Raw genomic sequence first — 14,702 nt, 5'->3', positions numbered from 1 at the left:
GCTGTTAAATCTCCTCTCATGAAATTCACCCAACTTAAACAGAAACGGCGCAGTTCAGTCATCTGCTACTACGCGTGACCGTTGTCTTCATAAGAATGACTTATGATCGCTTTGAAATCATTTCCGGTTTTTCTGTCCGGTGCCTTGTAACTCACGACGAGTAAACCCACACATGTGAAACGCCGTTTGACTCGTCTTGATGTCCATACTCTTGAAAGTAACGGTTCCTTGATGGCATTTTACAGTGTGGGTCCTCGTGGAGTCATTGCTTGTCAAAGAACCGATTCATTCTGAGAAGGCTTTTTTTTCCATATTAAATTGTTTTTGAGGTTAAGGTTCTTAATATGTGGACAAAATTAAACATTCGAGATATAGGATGCTGCCAAACTAACCCTATTCCTAATAATGTAGAAAAAAAAAAATGATCTTTTATATGTAGGCTGCCTAGTAGGACACAAACAGATTAAGAAAACCTGAATTTAGCCTCTGTGCCATTGTGTGCAGTAAGAGTGCCTTTAAAATCAGGAGCCCACTGGTACTTCACAAATCTATTACCATTTATCCACATTTATTTAGAGATCTGAATAAATAAAGGGTCTTTCCAGAACCTTCATGTGGATGGTTCTTTTGGGAACCAGAAATGTTTCCCCTATGGCATCACTCTGAAGGGCCACTTTGGCACCTTCATTTATAGATCAGGACAATGCTAACTTCAACACTTATTAAGGGCTTAGCCCCCTGTGGTTGACAAATCCCCTTGAAATCTCACAGGGTCAACCAGCATTTGTTCTGCCTTTGCCGTCTTTCAACAAGCATTAACAGAATGTCGAAATGGCAGGAAACATTGGGGCGGCGTTGTGTTTAAGGGAATGGAAACCTAAGTGCATTGGACAGGACATAATATCGCCACTGGTTTAGTTATGCAAAACATTGAGTTTTTTGGGGACCCCCCGCCCTCTATTTTTGACCCTCATTGTTAGGTTATTTTTAGACCTGATTTTGTGCAGGAAAATGACCTCCTTATGATAAAGAGTAAGCCAACAGGTGTCTTCAGCAAAAATGACCAGAAGGACTTGAAGTTGTGCAAGCCACATTAACTGACCCGCTAATCGGATATGAGGGGTCAAAGTTACTCGTTTTCACAAAACTTTGAAAATTGGGAACTGGTATTATAGGCTAGTGTGATCTTAAGGTTGCTGATCATGAATATGATCGTATTTATGATATTTAATTCTTAGCTGGTGGTCCGAACCCTCGAAGAGGCCACTCCCAGAAGGTTAAAAGTGGCAAATTTCAAACATAAGCATGTGGGGTGTTGATTTGGACTATTTCAAGGTCACTGAGTGTGAATCTGAGGTTAGTTTTGATTTTTGAGCCATTACTAGGGACATAACCCTCTGTGGATGATGGTGAAAAATGATCAATTTCCAATGTGGTCGGGAATGGTCTTCAGTCAGTCATTGTCCAACCTGCTATATCCTAACACAGGGTCACGCAGGGCACACACACACCCACCAAGCACACACTAGGGACAATTTAGGGTCACCAATGCACCTAAACCTGCATGTCTTTGAACTGTCGGTGGAAACCAGAACACCCAAAGGAAATCCACGCAGATACGGGGAGAACATGCAAACTCCACACAGGGAGGACCTGGCAAGCGAAATGGTCGAGGAAATTTAGACTTTAAACATTAAAACGGAAGCACACATTTTAATATTTCAAATATGCCTTTCAACTCGTCTTGTTTATTATGCACTTCTAGTCCATGAAGTGAATCCTTACATTTGTTATGAACTCCTCGAATTAGGGCAGTGTATGCTAATTCCACTTTTTTATGTACTTATTATTCATCTGACGCCTTTAACCAGGGTGACTTCCAACCAGGGGTGTAGCAATGAACTCTATACATACAGTTAGGTCCATAAATATTTGGACAGAGACAACTTTTTTCTCATTTTGGTTCTGTACATTACCACAATGAATTTTAAATGAAACAACTCAGATGCAGTTGAAGTGCAGACTTTCAGCTTTAATTCAGTGGGTTGAACAAAACGATTGCATAAAAATGTGAGGCAACTAAAGTATTTTTTAACACAATCCCTTCATTTCAGGGGCTCAAAAGTAATTGGACAAATTAAATAACTGGAAATAAAATGTTCATTTCTAATACTTGGTTGAAAACCCTTTGCTGGCAATGCCAGCCTGAAGTCTTGAACTCCTGGACATCACCAGATGCTGGGTTTCCTCCTTTTTAATGCTCTGCCAGGCCTTTACTTTCAATTGCTGTTTGTTTGTGGGCCTTCTGTCCAAAGTTTAGTCTCCAACAAGTGAAATGCCTGCTCAATTGGGTTAAGATCAGGTGACTGACTTGGCCATTCAAGAATTTTCCACTTCTTTGCTTTAATAAACTCCTGGGTTGCTTTGGCTGTATGTTTTGGGTCATTGTCCATCTGTATCATGAAACGCCCCCAATCAATTTGACTGCATTTAGCTGGATTTGAGCAGACAGTATGTCTCTGAACACCTCAGAATTCATTCGGCTGCTTCTGTCCTGTGTCACATCATCAATAAACACTAGTGTCCCAGTGCCACTGGCAGCCATGCACGCCCAAGCCATCACACTGCCGACTCCACCGTGTTTTACAGATGATGTGCTATGCTTTGGATAATGAGCTGTTCCACGCCTTCTCCATACTTTTTCTTGCCATCATTCTGGTAGAGGTTGATCTTGGTTTCATCTGTCCAAAGAATGTTTTTCCAGAACTGTGCTGGCTTTTTTAGATGTTCTTTAGCAAAGTCCAATCTAGCCTTTCTATTCTTGAGGCTTATGAGTGGCTTGCACCTTGCAGTGCACCCTCTGTATTTACTTTCATGCAGTCTTCTCTTTATGGTAGACTTGGATATCGATACCCGACCAAGCCCTGGAGAGTGTTGTTCACTTGGTTGGCTGTTGTGAAGGGGTTTCTCTTCACCATGGAAATGATTCTGCGATCATCCACCACTGTTGTCTTCCGTGGACGCCCAGGTCTTTTGCGTTGCTGAGTTCACCAGTGCTTGCTTTCTTTCTCAGGATGTACCAAACTGTAGATTTTGCCACTTGTAATATTGTAGCAATTTCTCGGATGGTTTTTTCTGTTTTCGCAGCTTAAGGATGGCTTCTTTCACCTGCATGGAGAGCTCCTTTGACCGCATGTTGTCTGTTCACAGCAAAATCTTCCACATGCAAGCACCACACCTCAAATCAACTCCAGGCCTTTTATCTGCTTAATTGATAAGACATAACGACGGACTTGAACACACCTGCCCATGAAATAGCCTTTGAGTCAATTGTCCAATTACTTTTGAGCCCCTGAAATGAAGGGATTGTGTTAAAAAATCCATTAGTTGCCTCACATTTTTATGTAATCGTTTTGTTCAACCCACTGAATTAAAGCTGAAAGTCTGCACTTCAACTGCATCGGAGTTGTTTCATTTAAAATTCACTGTGGTAATGTACAGAACCAAAATGAGAAAAAAGTTGTCTCTGTCCAAATATTTATGGACCTAACTGTAAGCAGTCTCTGTGGGCCCCTTCTTCTTGACCCATGTCTGTCACATGTCCTTTAAATTCCAGGCTTTGAGGGTCCCCTCACCCATTGGACCCTCGGTAATCATTACTCCCCCATCAATATGACGCCCATGCTTCCAAAATTTGAGATGACATTCCTGTTGTATTTTTTTCCAGTTGGGACAGAGGCAGGTGAAGTGACTGGCTCATGGTCACACAGTGTCAGTAGCAGGATTTAAACCCACAAAGCACTTTGTGGTGATGTAGTTTGTGTGGTGTTGTATAAAATAAAGTCATGATTGGTAGAGTTAGCGTAATCAGCCTTAAGCTGGCAGCTCACCTTTGGGTGTCATGGGATTTTCTCATATTATGGTTTATTTCACTTAAGAAATATGGCAACAGTTAGAGCTCTTATAACATTGCAAGATGCTGAAAAATGAGTTCACGCTTTTGTTTCCAGTCGACTAGATTACTGTAACGCACTCCTCTCAGGACCACCAAAAAAAGACATCAATCGATTGCAACGAGTGCAGAATGCAGCTGCTAGAATCTTAACTAGGAATAGAAAATCCGAGCACATCACCCCAGTTTTGATGTCACTACACTGGTTACCTGTGCCATTTAGAATTGACTTTAAAATCCTGCTTATGGTTTACGAAGCCTTCAATAATCTCGCTCCATCTTATATATCGGAATGTCTTACACCTTACACTCCAAATCGTAACCTGAGATCTTCAAATGAGGGTCTGCTTAGAACTCCAAGAGCTAAACTTAAAAGAAGCGATGAGGCGGGCGGCCTTCTGCTGTTATGCACCTCAAATCTGGAATAGCTGACTGATAGAAAGTCACCAGGCTAATACAGTGGAGCACTTTAAAAAACTGCTGAAAACTCATTACTTTAACATGGCTTTCTCACACCATCATTTTAGTTTAATCCTGATGCTCTCTATATTCAATTAATTATCATTATCATTCATGGTGGCTCCAAAATCCAAACTAACCCTGACTTTCCCTTCTGTTCTTTTTCCGGTTTTCTGTGGTGGTGATCTGCGCCACCACCACCCGATCAAAGCACGGTGATGTCTCTACATCGATGAATTAAAGGCCAGAAGTCCACATGACCATCATCATCATCACGTTCTTCCATGTGAACCCTGAATACCATGAGGACTGATTGTGAGGTCATTTATGTGAGGTAGAATGCCAAGAGGGGGCTGGGTGGTCTCATTCACCTTGGGACCCCTGCAGATTTTTTTTTCTCCAGCCATCTGGAGGTTTTTTTTTTTTATTATTTTTTCTGTCCTCCCTGGCCATCAGACCTTACTTTTATTCTATGTTAATCAGTGTTCCCTAATTTAAATTCTTATTTATTTTTTCCTCTCTCTTTGTCATGTTAAGCACTTTGAGCTACATTGTTTGTATGGAAATGTGCTCTAGAAATAAACGTTGTTGTTGTTGTATTTTAGTGCAGGACTGCTGAGGACATCTGAAGCAAAGTTCAGCTACCAGATCCATTTCTAAAGGCTGTATAGTGGCAAGTATCTGCACTATGGATATTTCAAACCGTTTTGACTCGCACATAATGGTAAGCATTGTTTTGTGAAGTCCAAAGCCTTAACAGCTACAACACACCGCAAATTGTCATCCATTTTAAATTGATTTATGCTTACTGCATTTCCCCGTAAATCTAATTCAGGGAAGCTGCATAGAGAAAAGCCTTGGACGGGATGGCAGACTCGCATTTACATTCAGTACCACCTAAAGTAGTTCACCATCATATCTGACCGCATGTCCTCCATCATCACTTTACACAGAAAACACGATTATGATAGCATTTGAATCTGAACACCTAAGCAACAGAAGAAAAATGAAAAGTTAAAACAGTGACGTAATTAGAGGTAAATATTTACTAATGGAGGGCATAAAAAGAAGTCTCTGGAAAGACCTGATGGCACAAGCCCTTACCTTAACTTATTTGAAACTAGCCGTCCCCCTTGGCCCCGCCCATGTAGTAGTGAAACAGGACAGTGAGGAAGGCCCCGCCCAGCTCCCTACTCCTGATGTCACACTTCCCCCTCCCCTTTGCCTGCAGCCTCTGTCTCGGATTAGCACGAATATATCACTTCTGCAAGCAGACTATGAGGGCGGCACGGTGGCGCAGTGGTAGCACTGCTGCCTCGCAGTTAGGAGACCGGGGTTTGCTTCCCGGGTCCTCCCTGCGTGGAGTTTGCATGTTCTCCCGTGTCTGTGGGTTTCCTCCGGCGCTCGGTTTCCTCCCACAATCCAAAGACATGCAGGTTAGGTGGATTGGCGATTCTAAATTGGCCCTAGCGTGTGCTTGGTGTGTGGGTGTGTTTGTGTGTGTCCTGCGGTGGGTTGGCACCCTGCCCAGGATTGGTTCCTGCCTTGTGCCCTGTGTTGGCTGGGATTGGCTCCAGCAGACCCCCGTGACCCTGTATTCGGATTCAGCGGGTTAGAAAATGGATGGATGAATGAAGCAGACTATGATTTAGTGTGATGAGAAAAGATGCAAAATCAACCAGAATGTTCAAGTAAATTATAGAAAAAAGCCAGATCTAAATCCATTAAGTAATTCTCTCATTCGCTCACTAAGCGGAGGTAAGATACACACCCCGAGACTGGTGCGTGAGTGAGGTTTTCTCTGCCATGTTGTTGGATGTTTTTTTTTTCAAGTTTTCACCAATTCAGCAGTCTTTTTCGACTACTCTTCATGCCGGACGTTATACAGGTTGGTCCGGATCTAATTATGCAGATCCACATCGTCTGGATGACTTTGATTTATGCGGGGACGATTCCAGTTTGGCACAAAGACGATTCTTCATGTCGTCAGTTCGCACACTTCTCGATGGTCCAGGATTTTTCGGGTGATTTTCTATGTAATAAACTTAATAAGTTATAGTGTAATGAAAATTACATAATTAGATCTGTACAGGGAAGCTTCCCCAACTCCTTTTCTGGGTTTTTGCCTCTTTATTGTATCACAACACGAACAGAGGGGAACCATTTGATCCATCACCAATGTGTGGCACCCACCTGGATGATGCCATGGCAGCCATCATTGTACCAGTATGCTCACCAGTATTTGAGAGAGCTAAGGCAGTTAGCTAATACTGATGCTCTATGTAAGAAAGGTCAGAGCAGACTATACTTTCTGAGAAGGTTGGCATCCTTCAACATCTGCAGTAAGATGCTGCAGATGTTCTACCAGACGGTTGTGGCGAGTGCCCTCTTCTACGCGGTGGTGTGCTGGGGTGGCAGCATAAAGATGAAAGACGCCTCACGCCTGGACAAACTTGTTAAGAAGGCAGGCTCTATTGTAGGATTAAAGTTGGACAGTTTAACATCTGTGGCAGAGTGACGGGCACTAAGCAAACTCCTGTCAATCACGAATAATCCACTGCATCCACTGAACAGTGTCATCTCCAGGCAGAGGAGTAGCTTCAGTGACAGACTTTTGTCACCGTCCTGCTCCACTGACAGACTGAGGAGATCGTTCCTCCCCCACACTATGCGACTCTTCAATTCCACCCGGGGGAGTAAATGCTAACATTAATTTTATTTTAATTCTTTTAATTTTTATTACTCTTTAATTTAATATTGTTTCTTTGTATCAGTATACTGCTGCTGGATTATGTGAATTTCCCCTTGGGATTAATAAAGTATCTATCTATCTATCTATCTATCTATCTATCTATCTATCTATCTATCTAATAAGGGACAGGAGATGTTTATGGGGCCAGAATGGATGAGACCATAATGGGTGATTTAGCTAGGACATCAGAGTACACCCTACACTTTTTGAAAGATGCCCAGGGATCTTTAATAACCATGGAGAATCAGGACCTTGGTTTTACTTCTCATCTGAGAGACGGCACCATGTTTCCTCCACAGTGTCCCTGTCACTGCACTGGGGCATTGGGATCTACACCCAGACCCCCTACTGGCCTCACCAACACCTCCTCAACTTTAGATTCTTCCTAGATGGTCTCCCATCCAAGTCCTGGTCAGGCCCAAACATGCTTAGCTTCAGGTAGATGACCTGTTCTGAAGCACAGGTGGTATGCCCCCATTGACCATTAAAGTGAACTCAGCTGGATGTGGATGTTGGATGGATGGATTAGTGCCCAAAGCATTTTTAACTTAATGTGGCCATATTGACACCTGAAGAGGACACTTGATGTTGATAGAGAGTGACAAAAAGTGTGTGGGGAGCCTGGCTTTATACCCACAAAGCTGGTTTGGGTTTAAAGTTTCAAAACTAAACAATCAATCACATACACATATTCACATATTTTTGCAGCATCTTTATTTAATCCTTGTCTGCCACCTTAAGTGCCATCTTCATAACCATCCACATGCAGAGAGAACAGGTTGTGTGGAAATGTAAAATGGCAGAAAAGGGAAGAGGAGGCAATAATGAGCAATCTTCAGAACCTGCAGTTCAGTTAAACGGGTTTGTGAGGCCCGGGCACAACTGCCAGGTCCAGCTGCACTTTCCACTCATCTTGATGATTTAAGTGTGCACTAAGGCAGTGAATTCTACAAAATAAAAGGAACAAAGAAAAAGACAAATTAGGTCAGCAAGTCAGTAATCACCAATAAACCACGTTGCTGAGAAAAATTAGAAATGAGTGCATTTACACATCCAGCTAGCCATTTGTTATGTCCAGTTCGCATGCCACCACATTTCTTAGACTCAGGAACCTTTGGACGCATTCAAGGTGGTCCAGAAATCCATCCATCCATTATCTAACCTGCTATATCCTAACTACAGGGTCACGGGGGTCTGCTGGAGCCAATCTCTGCCAACACAGGGCGCGAGGCAGGAAACAAACCCAGGGCAGCATACCAGCCCACCACATGGTCCAGAAATGTATAGTTCAATTTATTGACAAAGCACCATTTCATTCTGGAAAGCTGGTTCTTTGTGCTTTTGAAAAACTAATTAATATGTAGAAAAAAAAAAACCTAAAACCTTTAATGTATGGTATAGGCTACCTAGCAGGACACAAACAGAATAAGAAAATCTGAACTTAGCCTGTGTTATTGTAGGCATTGACCCCGAGGGTCCTTTTAAACTCATGAGCCGCTGGTAGTTCACAAATCTGTTACCATCTATTTATGGTTATTTACTGTATGGAGCCTGTTACCGGTCTAAATAAATAAAAAGTTCTTTATAGAACCTTCATGTGGATAGCTCCCCTATGTGGCATCGCTCTGAAGAACCCCCTCTGGCACTTTTATTTTTTTTAAGCTTGTCCATACTTTGCATGAAAATGTGGTATAGAAATAAATGTGGTTGTTGTTAACGCCACCGGTGTCCCAACCAGCCAACCACCCCCCACCAAATTGTAACAAACCGGCACGGTCTCCGATTTATTTGGGAAGTTCGACTGGCCGCTGGGTCCGCAATGGGCGTCACTGTGTCGACTCTGTCCTCGAGCCATTTCATGACCTAAGATCCTCTGCATCGGTGCGCTGAATTGAATCGTTTTTTCTAGCCGTATTAAACCCGCGTATTGTGATCTGGGCTGAGCATATCCAGGCAGCGCCGAACACAAGGCAGGAAGCGATGCCAATGCACGCGGGTTCCTCTCTGGCACGCGCCCACACTCTCGAATAAACTGAATAAATATTTGGAGTTCAGGACACGGGATCCGTAACTGGGCAGCACTGACCATTACCCCGAAATAAACAAGCCGGTACCAAAATGGGGACCGTACATAAATCTTCTTGGCATACCTTCTGCCCCGAGTTTTCCGTCGTTGTCCAAGTCACCGGCTTTGAGGAAAGCTCTGGTCTCGGCAACTGTCAGCACTCTTGCGTTCTTAGAGAAATTTTGTAGGAACAACCTGCATACCGAAGTAAAAATAAATAAATAAATAAATAAATAAATAAATAAATAAAACAGTCGGTACAATCTTAATGACAAAAAGATTTGCTACTCATGATTCTGTAAAACACCAGAACGATAAAGATAAAGCGTGTAAAACGTTAAAAAGCGTACGTTAACCAAAATAGCACTTCACTGCGATCGTTGTCGTGATTTACTGAAAGGTTACTGTACATTTATTATACTGTATCACTGTAGTATAGGGGGAATTAGAAGGAAATATTATTATATCATTATTATTAATAATAATAATTAATAAAGTATTTTGTTATCTTGCAGTGCCATTAAGATAGACTCACTGACGTAGGACGAGGTTCACCACAGCCGAGGTTGTCTTTAAAGACTGGACATTGATGTCGTGTCTCAGTGGGGTTTTTTTTTCTGGGTTCTCCTGTTTTCCTCCCATATCACCAGTGATGTGTGTGTTTCGATGAATGGTAATTGTGTGTGAATAAATGGATTGGGTCTGACCCTCCTCACCCTGCGCTCTTCAACTGCATAAAGCGACTGCCTGTGCAGTTCTGTTATCACACCCAAGTGATCGGAACTCTAGATAAAAAATGCTTGAAAGGTTCTCCTATGTGTATAAAAAATACAAAAAGAACAAAATAGCATATATGTGCTTTGGTATCCAAAAAAAGCCATGCTGTGACAGGCAGCACTGGACTTGGTGAATCAGTCTCTTAGGCAGCGTCTCAATGTATCAAATCAAATTCGGAATAAATAAAGTCAATTCTGAATTTATAGCGTTTGAATATATAGCCCTTTATGAATATATAAAGCTAAAGTCGGAATAAATAGAGTAATTTCTGAATATGTAAAGACAGTATCTGAGTAATTTCCAGGTATAGGCCTAGTCAGCATCTGAATCTGTAAAGTCAATTCTAAATTTAAAGTCAGTGTGTGAAAACACAAAAATATCATAGAGGTTATCGGCTTTATGTCCGGTAAATTGGCCACAGAATAAATACATCTGGTCTACAAAGATTAGGTACATGCATAATGTTGAACACATTTTAACAAAAAAATTCACATCAATCGAAATAATTCTTCAGTGAACTTAATTTTCAAAATGGTATTAGGACCCACTGACTTAGAAATGGAATGGAATCCTTTCACTCATATGTTCAGAATTTCACTTTATATATTCAGACTGACTTTACATATTCAGAAACGGACTTTATATACTCAGAAGTGCATTTATACATTTAGACTGACTTTATAGTCAGAGGTTCATTTTATATATTCAAACTGACTTTATATATTTCCGCTTTGACTTTATACATTCAGATACTGACTTTATATATTCAGACTGACCTTACATATTCAGAAGTGGCTTTATACATTCAGATTTGACTTTATATATTAAAAAATGAATTAATATTTCTAGATGTTATTATATATGTTCAGGCATTCATTTTATATATTCTGACTGACTTTATGACATTATATATGCAGACTCCCATTTTGAATAAAAGTCAGTGTCTGAATATATAAAGTCATTTCTGAAGATTCAATGTCAAAGTGAGTATATAAAGGCAAACTGAATATCTAGCGTTTGGCTTTATATACTCGCTTTAACTTCATAAATAATTTAATATTTATTCAATATATTTGCCTTTTTGGAACCCCATAATACTGTGTTACATATTGATTTTTGTCACTGGCGCATCCTGTGCAAAGGACAAGCGCACCATTCTAAGGGTGTGCTTTAAAACGGCAAGAGGCTTTTTGCGTTTTATTTGTTTTCGCTTGACTTACTGCAGCTCCTCTTCTTCGATGAAGCCGCTTCTGTCCTGATCAATGATATCAAAGACTCTTTGGACATCTGCTGGTGACTTCCTGGACAGCCCAACCGTGGCGAAGAAAGACTTGTAGTTGAAGGAGCCGACATCTTCAATAAATAAAAGGAAGAGAGCCGAGGTTAAAAGAGAGCACCCACTTAAGTGTCATGGACACATGCAGGACGGGTATTTTTTAAATCCAACCATTTGCGTACTTTTGTTTTCATAAGTTCATGAATCTACTGTGTTTGTTTCCCAAATCTTCTCTTTCCCTATCCTCGATATCTCAGACGCAAGTCCTAAACTGCACGTCTCTGGGAGATTTGAGGAAAAGTGCTGAAGAAAATCCTGAAGCACACGGGGAGAGCATGCAGACTTCGCACAGACGATTTCTGGGGGGCTAATCTCTACTTTTTTATAGCCATCTGACATCGTGCCCATGTAGTTTAACTTCATTCTCTACGCGACCCCTTTATTGTTTTTCTGTTTAGCCTCATATTTTTTTCCGGCGTGTTTTGCACATTTCCTCCATCTTCTCCCAAGAGCCCATAATATCGATACTTCGCTACTGCTTATAATATAAACACGCATTTTGAATATTTCCACTCGTTAGTTTTGTAGAACGGTATAACGAGGAAGGCGTGTTATAAACTAAATAAAAAGGAACGAAATTCTGACCTGATTGTAAAACAATTTGAGCTTTTCTGGAAAACCGTTATGCCTTTGTGTGTTTGTTTGAGTTTATTTACGTCTTTTTTCAAATTTCCAGTACAACGTATGTGCAACGAATGTAACGCGTGATAGGATGCTGTTCCATGACAGCCACTTTTATCGGTCTTAGTCAACTTTAGATCAACTGAGAATATAATTATTACTTTTACACCCTGTCAGTATCCTCAGATGTATGTATTGAAGTAGAAAATGTAATTAAATAATTACCTTGACAAGCATTTAACGCTGCCGCAATGTCCGCAGCTGACAGCACATCAGTCATGGTCATGTTGGTGCTTCGGGATAAAGAAAAAGAAAAAAGAAGCAGGTGAGCTTTGGTCGGATTCCGGTCGCCTTTTCTGTCCTTTTTTTTCCATTATCGCGTGCACTCATGTCTTTGTACATCTATAGATGTCACCCGCAGGTGCGCCTTTACCTCCTTCGAAGACTCAAACAGAAGAAAAGTTGATTTTTAAGAAATCGTCAAACGGCCACGGAGCCAAACATCTATGGTAGATTGCATGTAGGCACTGATTTTAGAAAATAAATATAAGACTGCAATAGTATTTAAAAAAAAGTAATGGCGCAGAGATATCGTTTAATGTTACAAATTTATGCAGCCACGTATTGAAAAAGTACGGGCGTGATTTTTTGGGGGTGAAAAGAAAAGGGTTTGTGTTATGTATGTTATTTCTTTTCAATATTTTTTTTTTTTTTGCAATTTTCTTATAGTATCATCTTCTGTTGAGCATCAGTACCCATTTTTTTTAAACGCCTGAAGATTGAAGTGCCAACATTCTGGGCTGTTTCAAAGTCCTCCTATCACAAAGAGGTGAGTGCCCGGATATCAATGGGATCAACTCATGAATTCATCCTGAACAGTAGCACATAACAATAATGATAATAACAATACATCAGACAAAATCCAAATAACAATGAAGATTATCATGACTATACGCTATTATAAAGGTGCCAACGGGGTGCTTCAATTTTGGTTCCTAAGAGAACCGTCCACTTGAAGATTACAGAAAGAACTTTTATTTATAGATTCCATATAAATAACAATGATCAGATGATAACAGATTTTTTAAAAACCACCGACTTCCTAATTTTTAAGACCCTCGCAGGCTGAGTTCAGGATTTCATAATCAGTTAGTCTTGCTAGGTAGCTTATACAATAAATGAAAGATTTTTTTTTCACATTTGTTTCAGGATTTTGTTTTTTTTTTTCACATATTAAGGAACCTTTTCAAATCTTGAAGAAGCAAGATGCAAAGGACCCTGGAATGAAATGGTTCTCTGTCAAGCGTGTTATTGTGTAATTCTACTGTACATTAGTGTTTTAAAACAATAAAACATAATGGCAGATATATGAAGTATAACTATAAAGTGAGATCTGAACAGCACTCTTAAAAATAACGGTTCTTTAATGGCATTTCTGGATCCTCGTTGAAATATCGCTTTACAAATATCATTTCCTTTTACATTATAGTTTGAATCAGGTTATAGATTAGATTATATTAACCTTTATTAATCCCATGGGGAAATTCAGAAGCATACACCAACAGAAACATAAAAAACACGAATACAGATTCACAGGACATAAAATACAGCCAACCAATCAATCAGTAGATATAAATAAAGACAATTCATTTTAGGAAAGGTTCTTTATTTAACTGGTTCTTTTGGTTTTGAAAAGGTTTCTAACATATTAGGCAGACCTAGCGGTCAAGACTTTGGAGGCTGTGGGTTCAAATTCCACTTCTAACACTGTGTGACCCCCGAGCACGTCACTTCACCTGCCTGTACACCAGTTGGAAAAACAAAACAAAAGAAAACAATAACCAATTGAATCTTTCCAATGTCAGACGTCACCTTGGATAAAATGTTAGCCGGATAACAAGCAGCAAATATAATATGAAATCTTTAGTGTACAGTGCAGGGTACTAACAGATCAAGAAAACCTGATGTTATCATCCCGGGTTATTCTCATTTCAAAATCACGAGGTCATTTGAATTTTACAAATCAATTATTATTGCGATTATTTAAGGACCCTATTATTAATCTGAGGGTTCTTTTTCGAACCTTAATGATGATGGTTCTTTTGGGAACTGAAGAAAGAATGGTTATCCTATGGCATCACTCTGATTGTTAACCACGGAACACAATAAAGTGCCATTAAATGGCTTTATATTTTTCAGACCGTACGGCGAGACAGCAGACATGTTATATCTGTAATAAGAGGATTAGAAACAACCAATACCGCTTTAAAGATCACCATCTGATTAAACGAATACAAGAACCTATTTCCTTTGCCCACAACACGCGACCCCACGCTTCACTTACGGTGTTGAGCAGGGCCGGCTGTAGCGGTGCGGATGAGGATGGAGGAGGTGGCGGCTGAGCTGTTCTCGCCTCTGTCTGATGTGTTTGATCTGCTGGATCTTTTGTATCTACGGTATCCCTATATATACGCTATTTTAGGGCGGGTCACTACAGGTGTTCTGTTACGTCGCTTTACTGACTAACACCACAGTTTTTTTTCCGATCCCTCGGCAACACATCTGGTATTTTCAATGGAAACAAAACTGTTAATCCGGATAAAAGGAATACAGTATTAAATGACTTGAGAGTTTAGGAAAGTCAAAGAGTATTAAATATACTGGATGTAACGCCTCGGTTAAATATTCATGATAACTGAATATCGTGAGTCATACTACTGTAAGAACTGTCGATTCAGGG

At 40.5% G+C, this 14,702-nt stretch overlaps 1 protein-coding gene across 1 annotated transcript; it reads right to left on the bottom strand.

The window, feature by feature from the left end:
- Positions 1-7,854: 7,854 nt before the first annotated feature.
- On the bottom strand, positions 7,855-14,414 carry LOC120542892 (parvalbumin, thymic-like). The gene is made up of 5 exons (XM_039775609.1): positions 14,307-14,414; positions 12,188-12,255; positions 11,226-11,358; positions 9,314-9,423; positions 7,855-8,110 (listed from the first exon to the last, which is right to left on the bottom strand). Exons 2-5 carry the CDS (start codon positions 12,246-12,248, stop codon positions 8,085-8,087), a joined length of 330 nt encoding a protein of 109 aa, XP_039631543.1. The 5' UTR covers positions 12,249-12,255; positions 14,307-14,414; the 3' UTR covers positions 7,855-8,084.
- Between the last annotated feature and the right edge of the window lie 288 nt (positions 14,415-14,702).

The sequence above is a fragment of the Polypterus senegalus genome, chromosome 13 (genome assembly GCF_016835505.1).
Source record: "Polypterus senegalus isolate Bchr_013 chromosome 13, ASM1683550v1, whole genome shotgun sequence".
Lineage (NCBI taxonomy): Eukaryota > Metazoa > Chordata > Cladistia > Polypteriformes > Polypteridae > Polypterus > Polypterus senegalus.
This window is presented reverse-complemented; position numbering and strand designations above follow the sequence as displayed.

What these genes read in the sequence shown, in the direction of transcription:
- LOC120542892 (XM_039775609.1), bottom strand. Translation starts at nt 12,248, where the DNA reads ATGACCATGACTGATGTGCTGTCAGCTGCGGACATTGCGGCAGCGTTA. An exon ending in AGCGTTAAATGCTTGTCAAG is followed by an intron (nt 11,359 to 12,187) that starts GTAATTATTTAA and finishes TATTTATTGAAG; the next exon opens with ATGTCGGCTCCTTCAACTAC. An exon ending in ATCGAAGAAGAGGAGCTGCA is followed by an intron (nt 9,424 to 11,225) that starts GTAAGTCAAGCG and finishes TTCGGTATGCAG; the next exon opens with GTTGTTCCTACAAAATTTCT.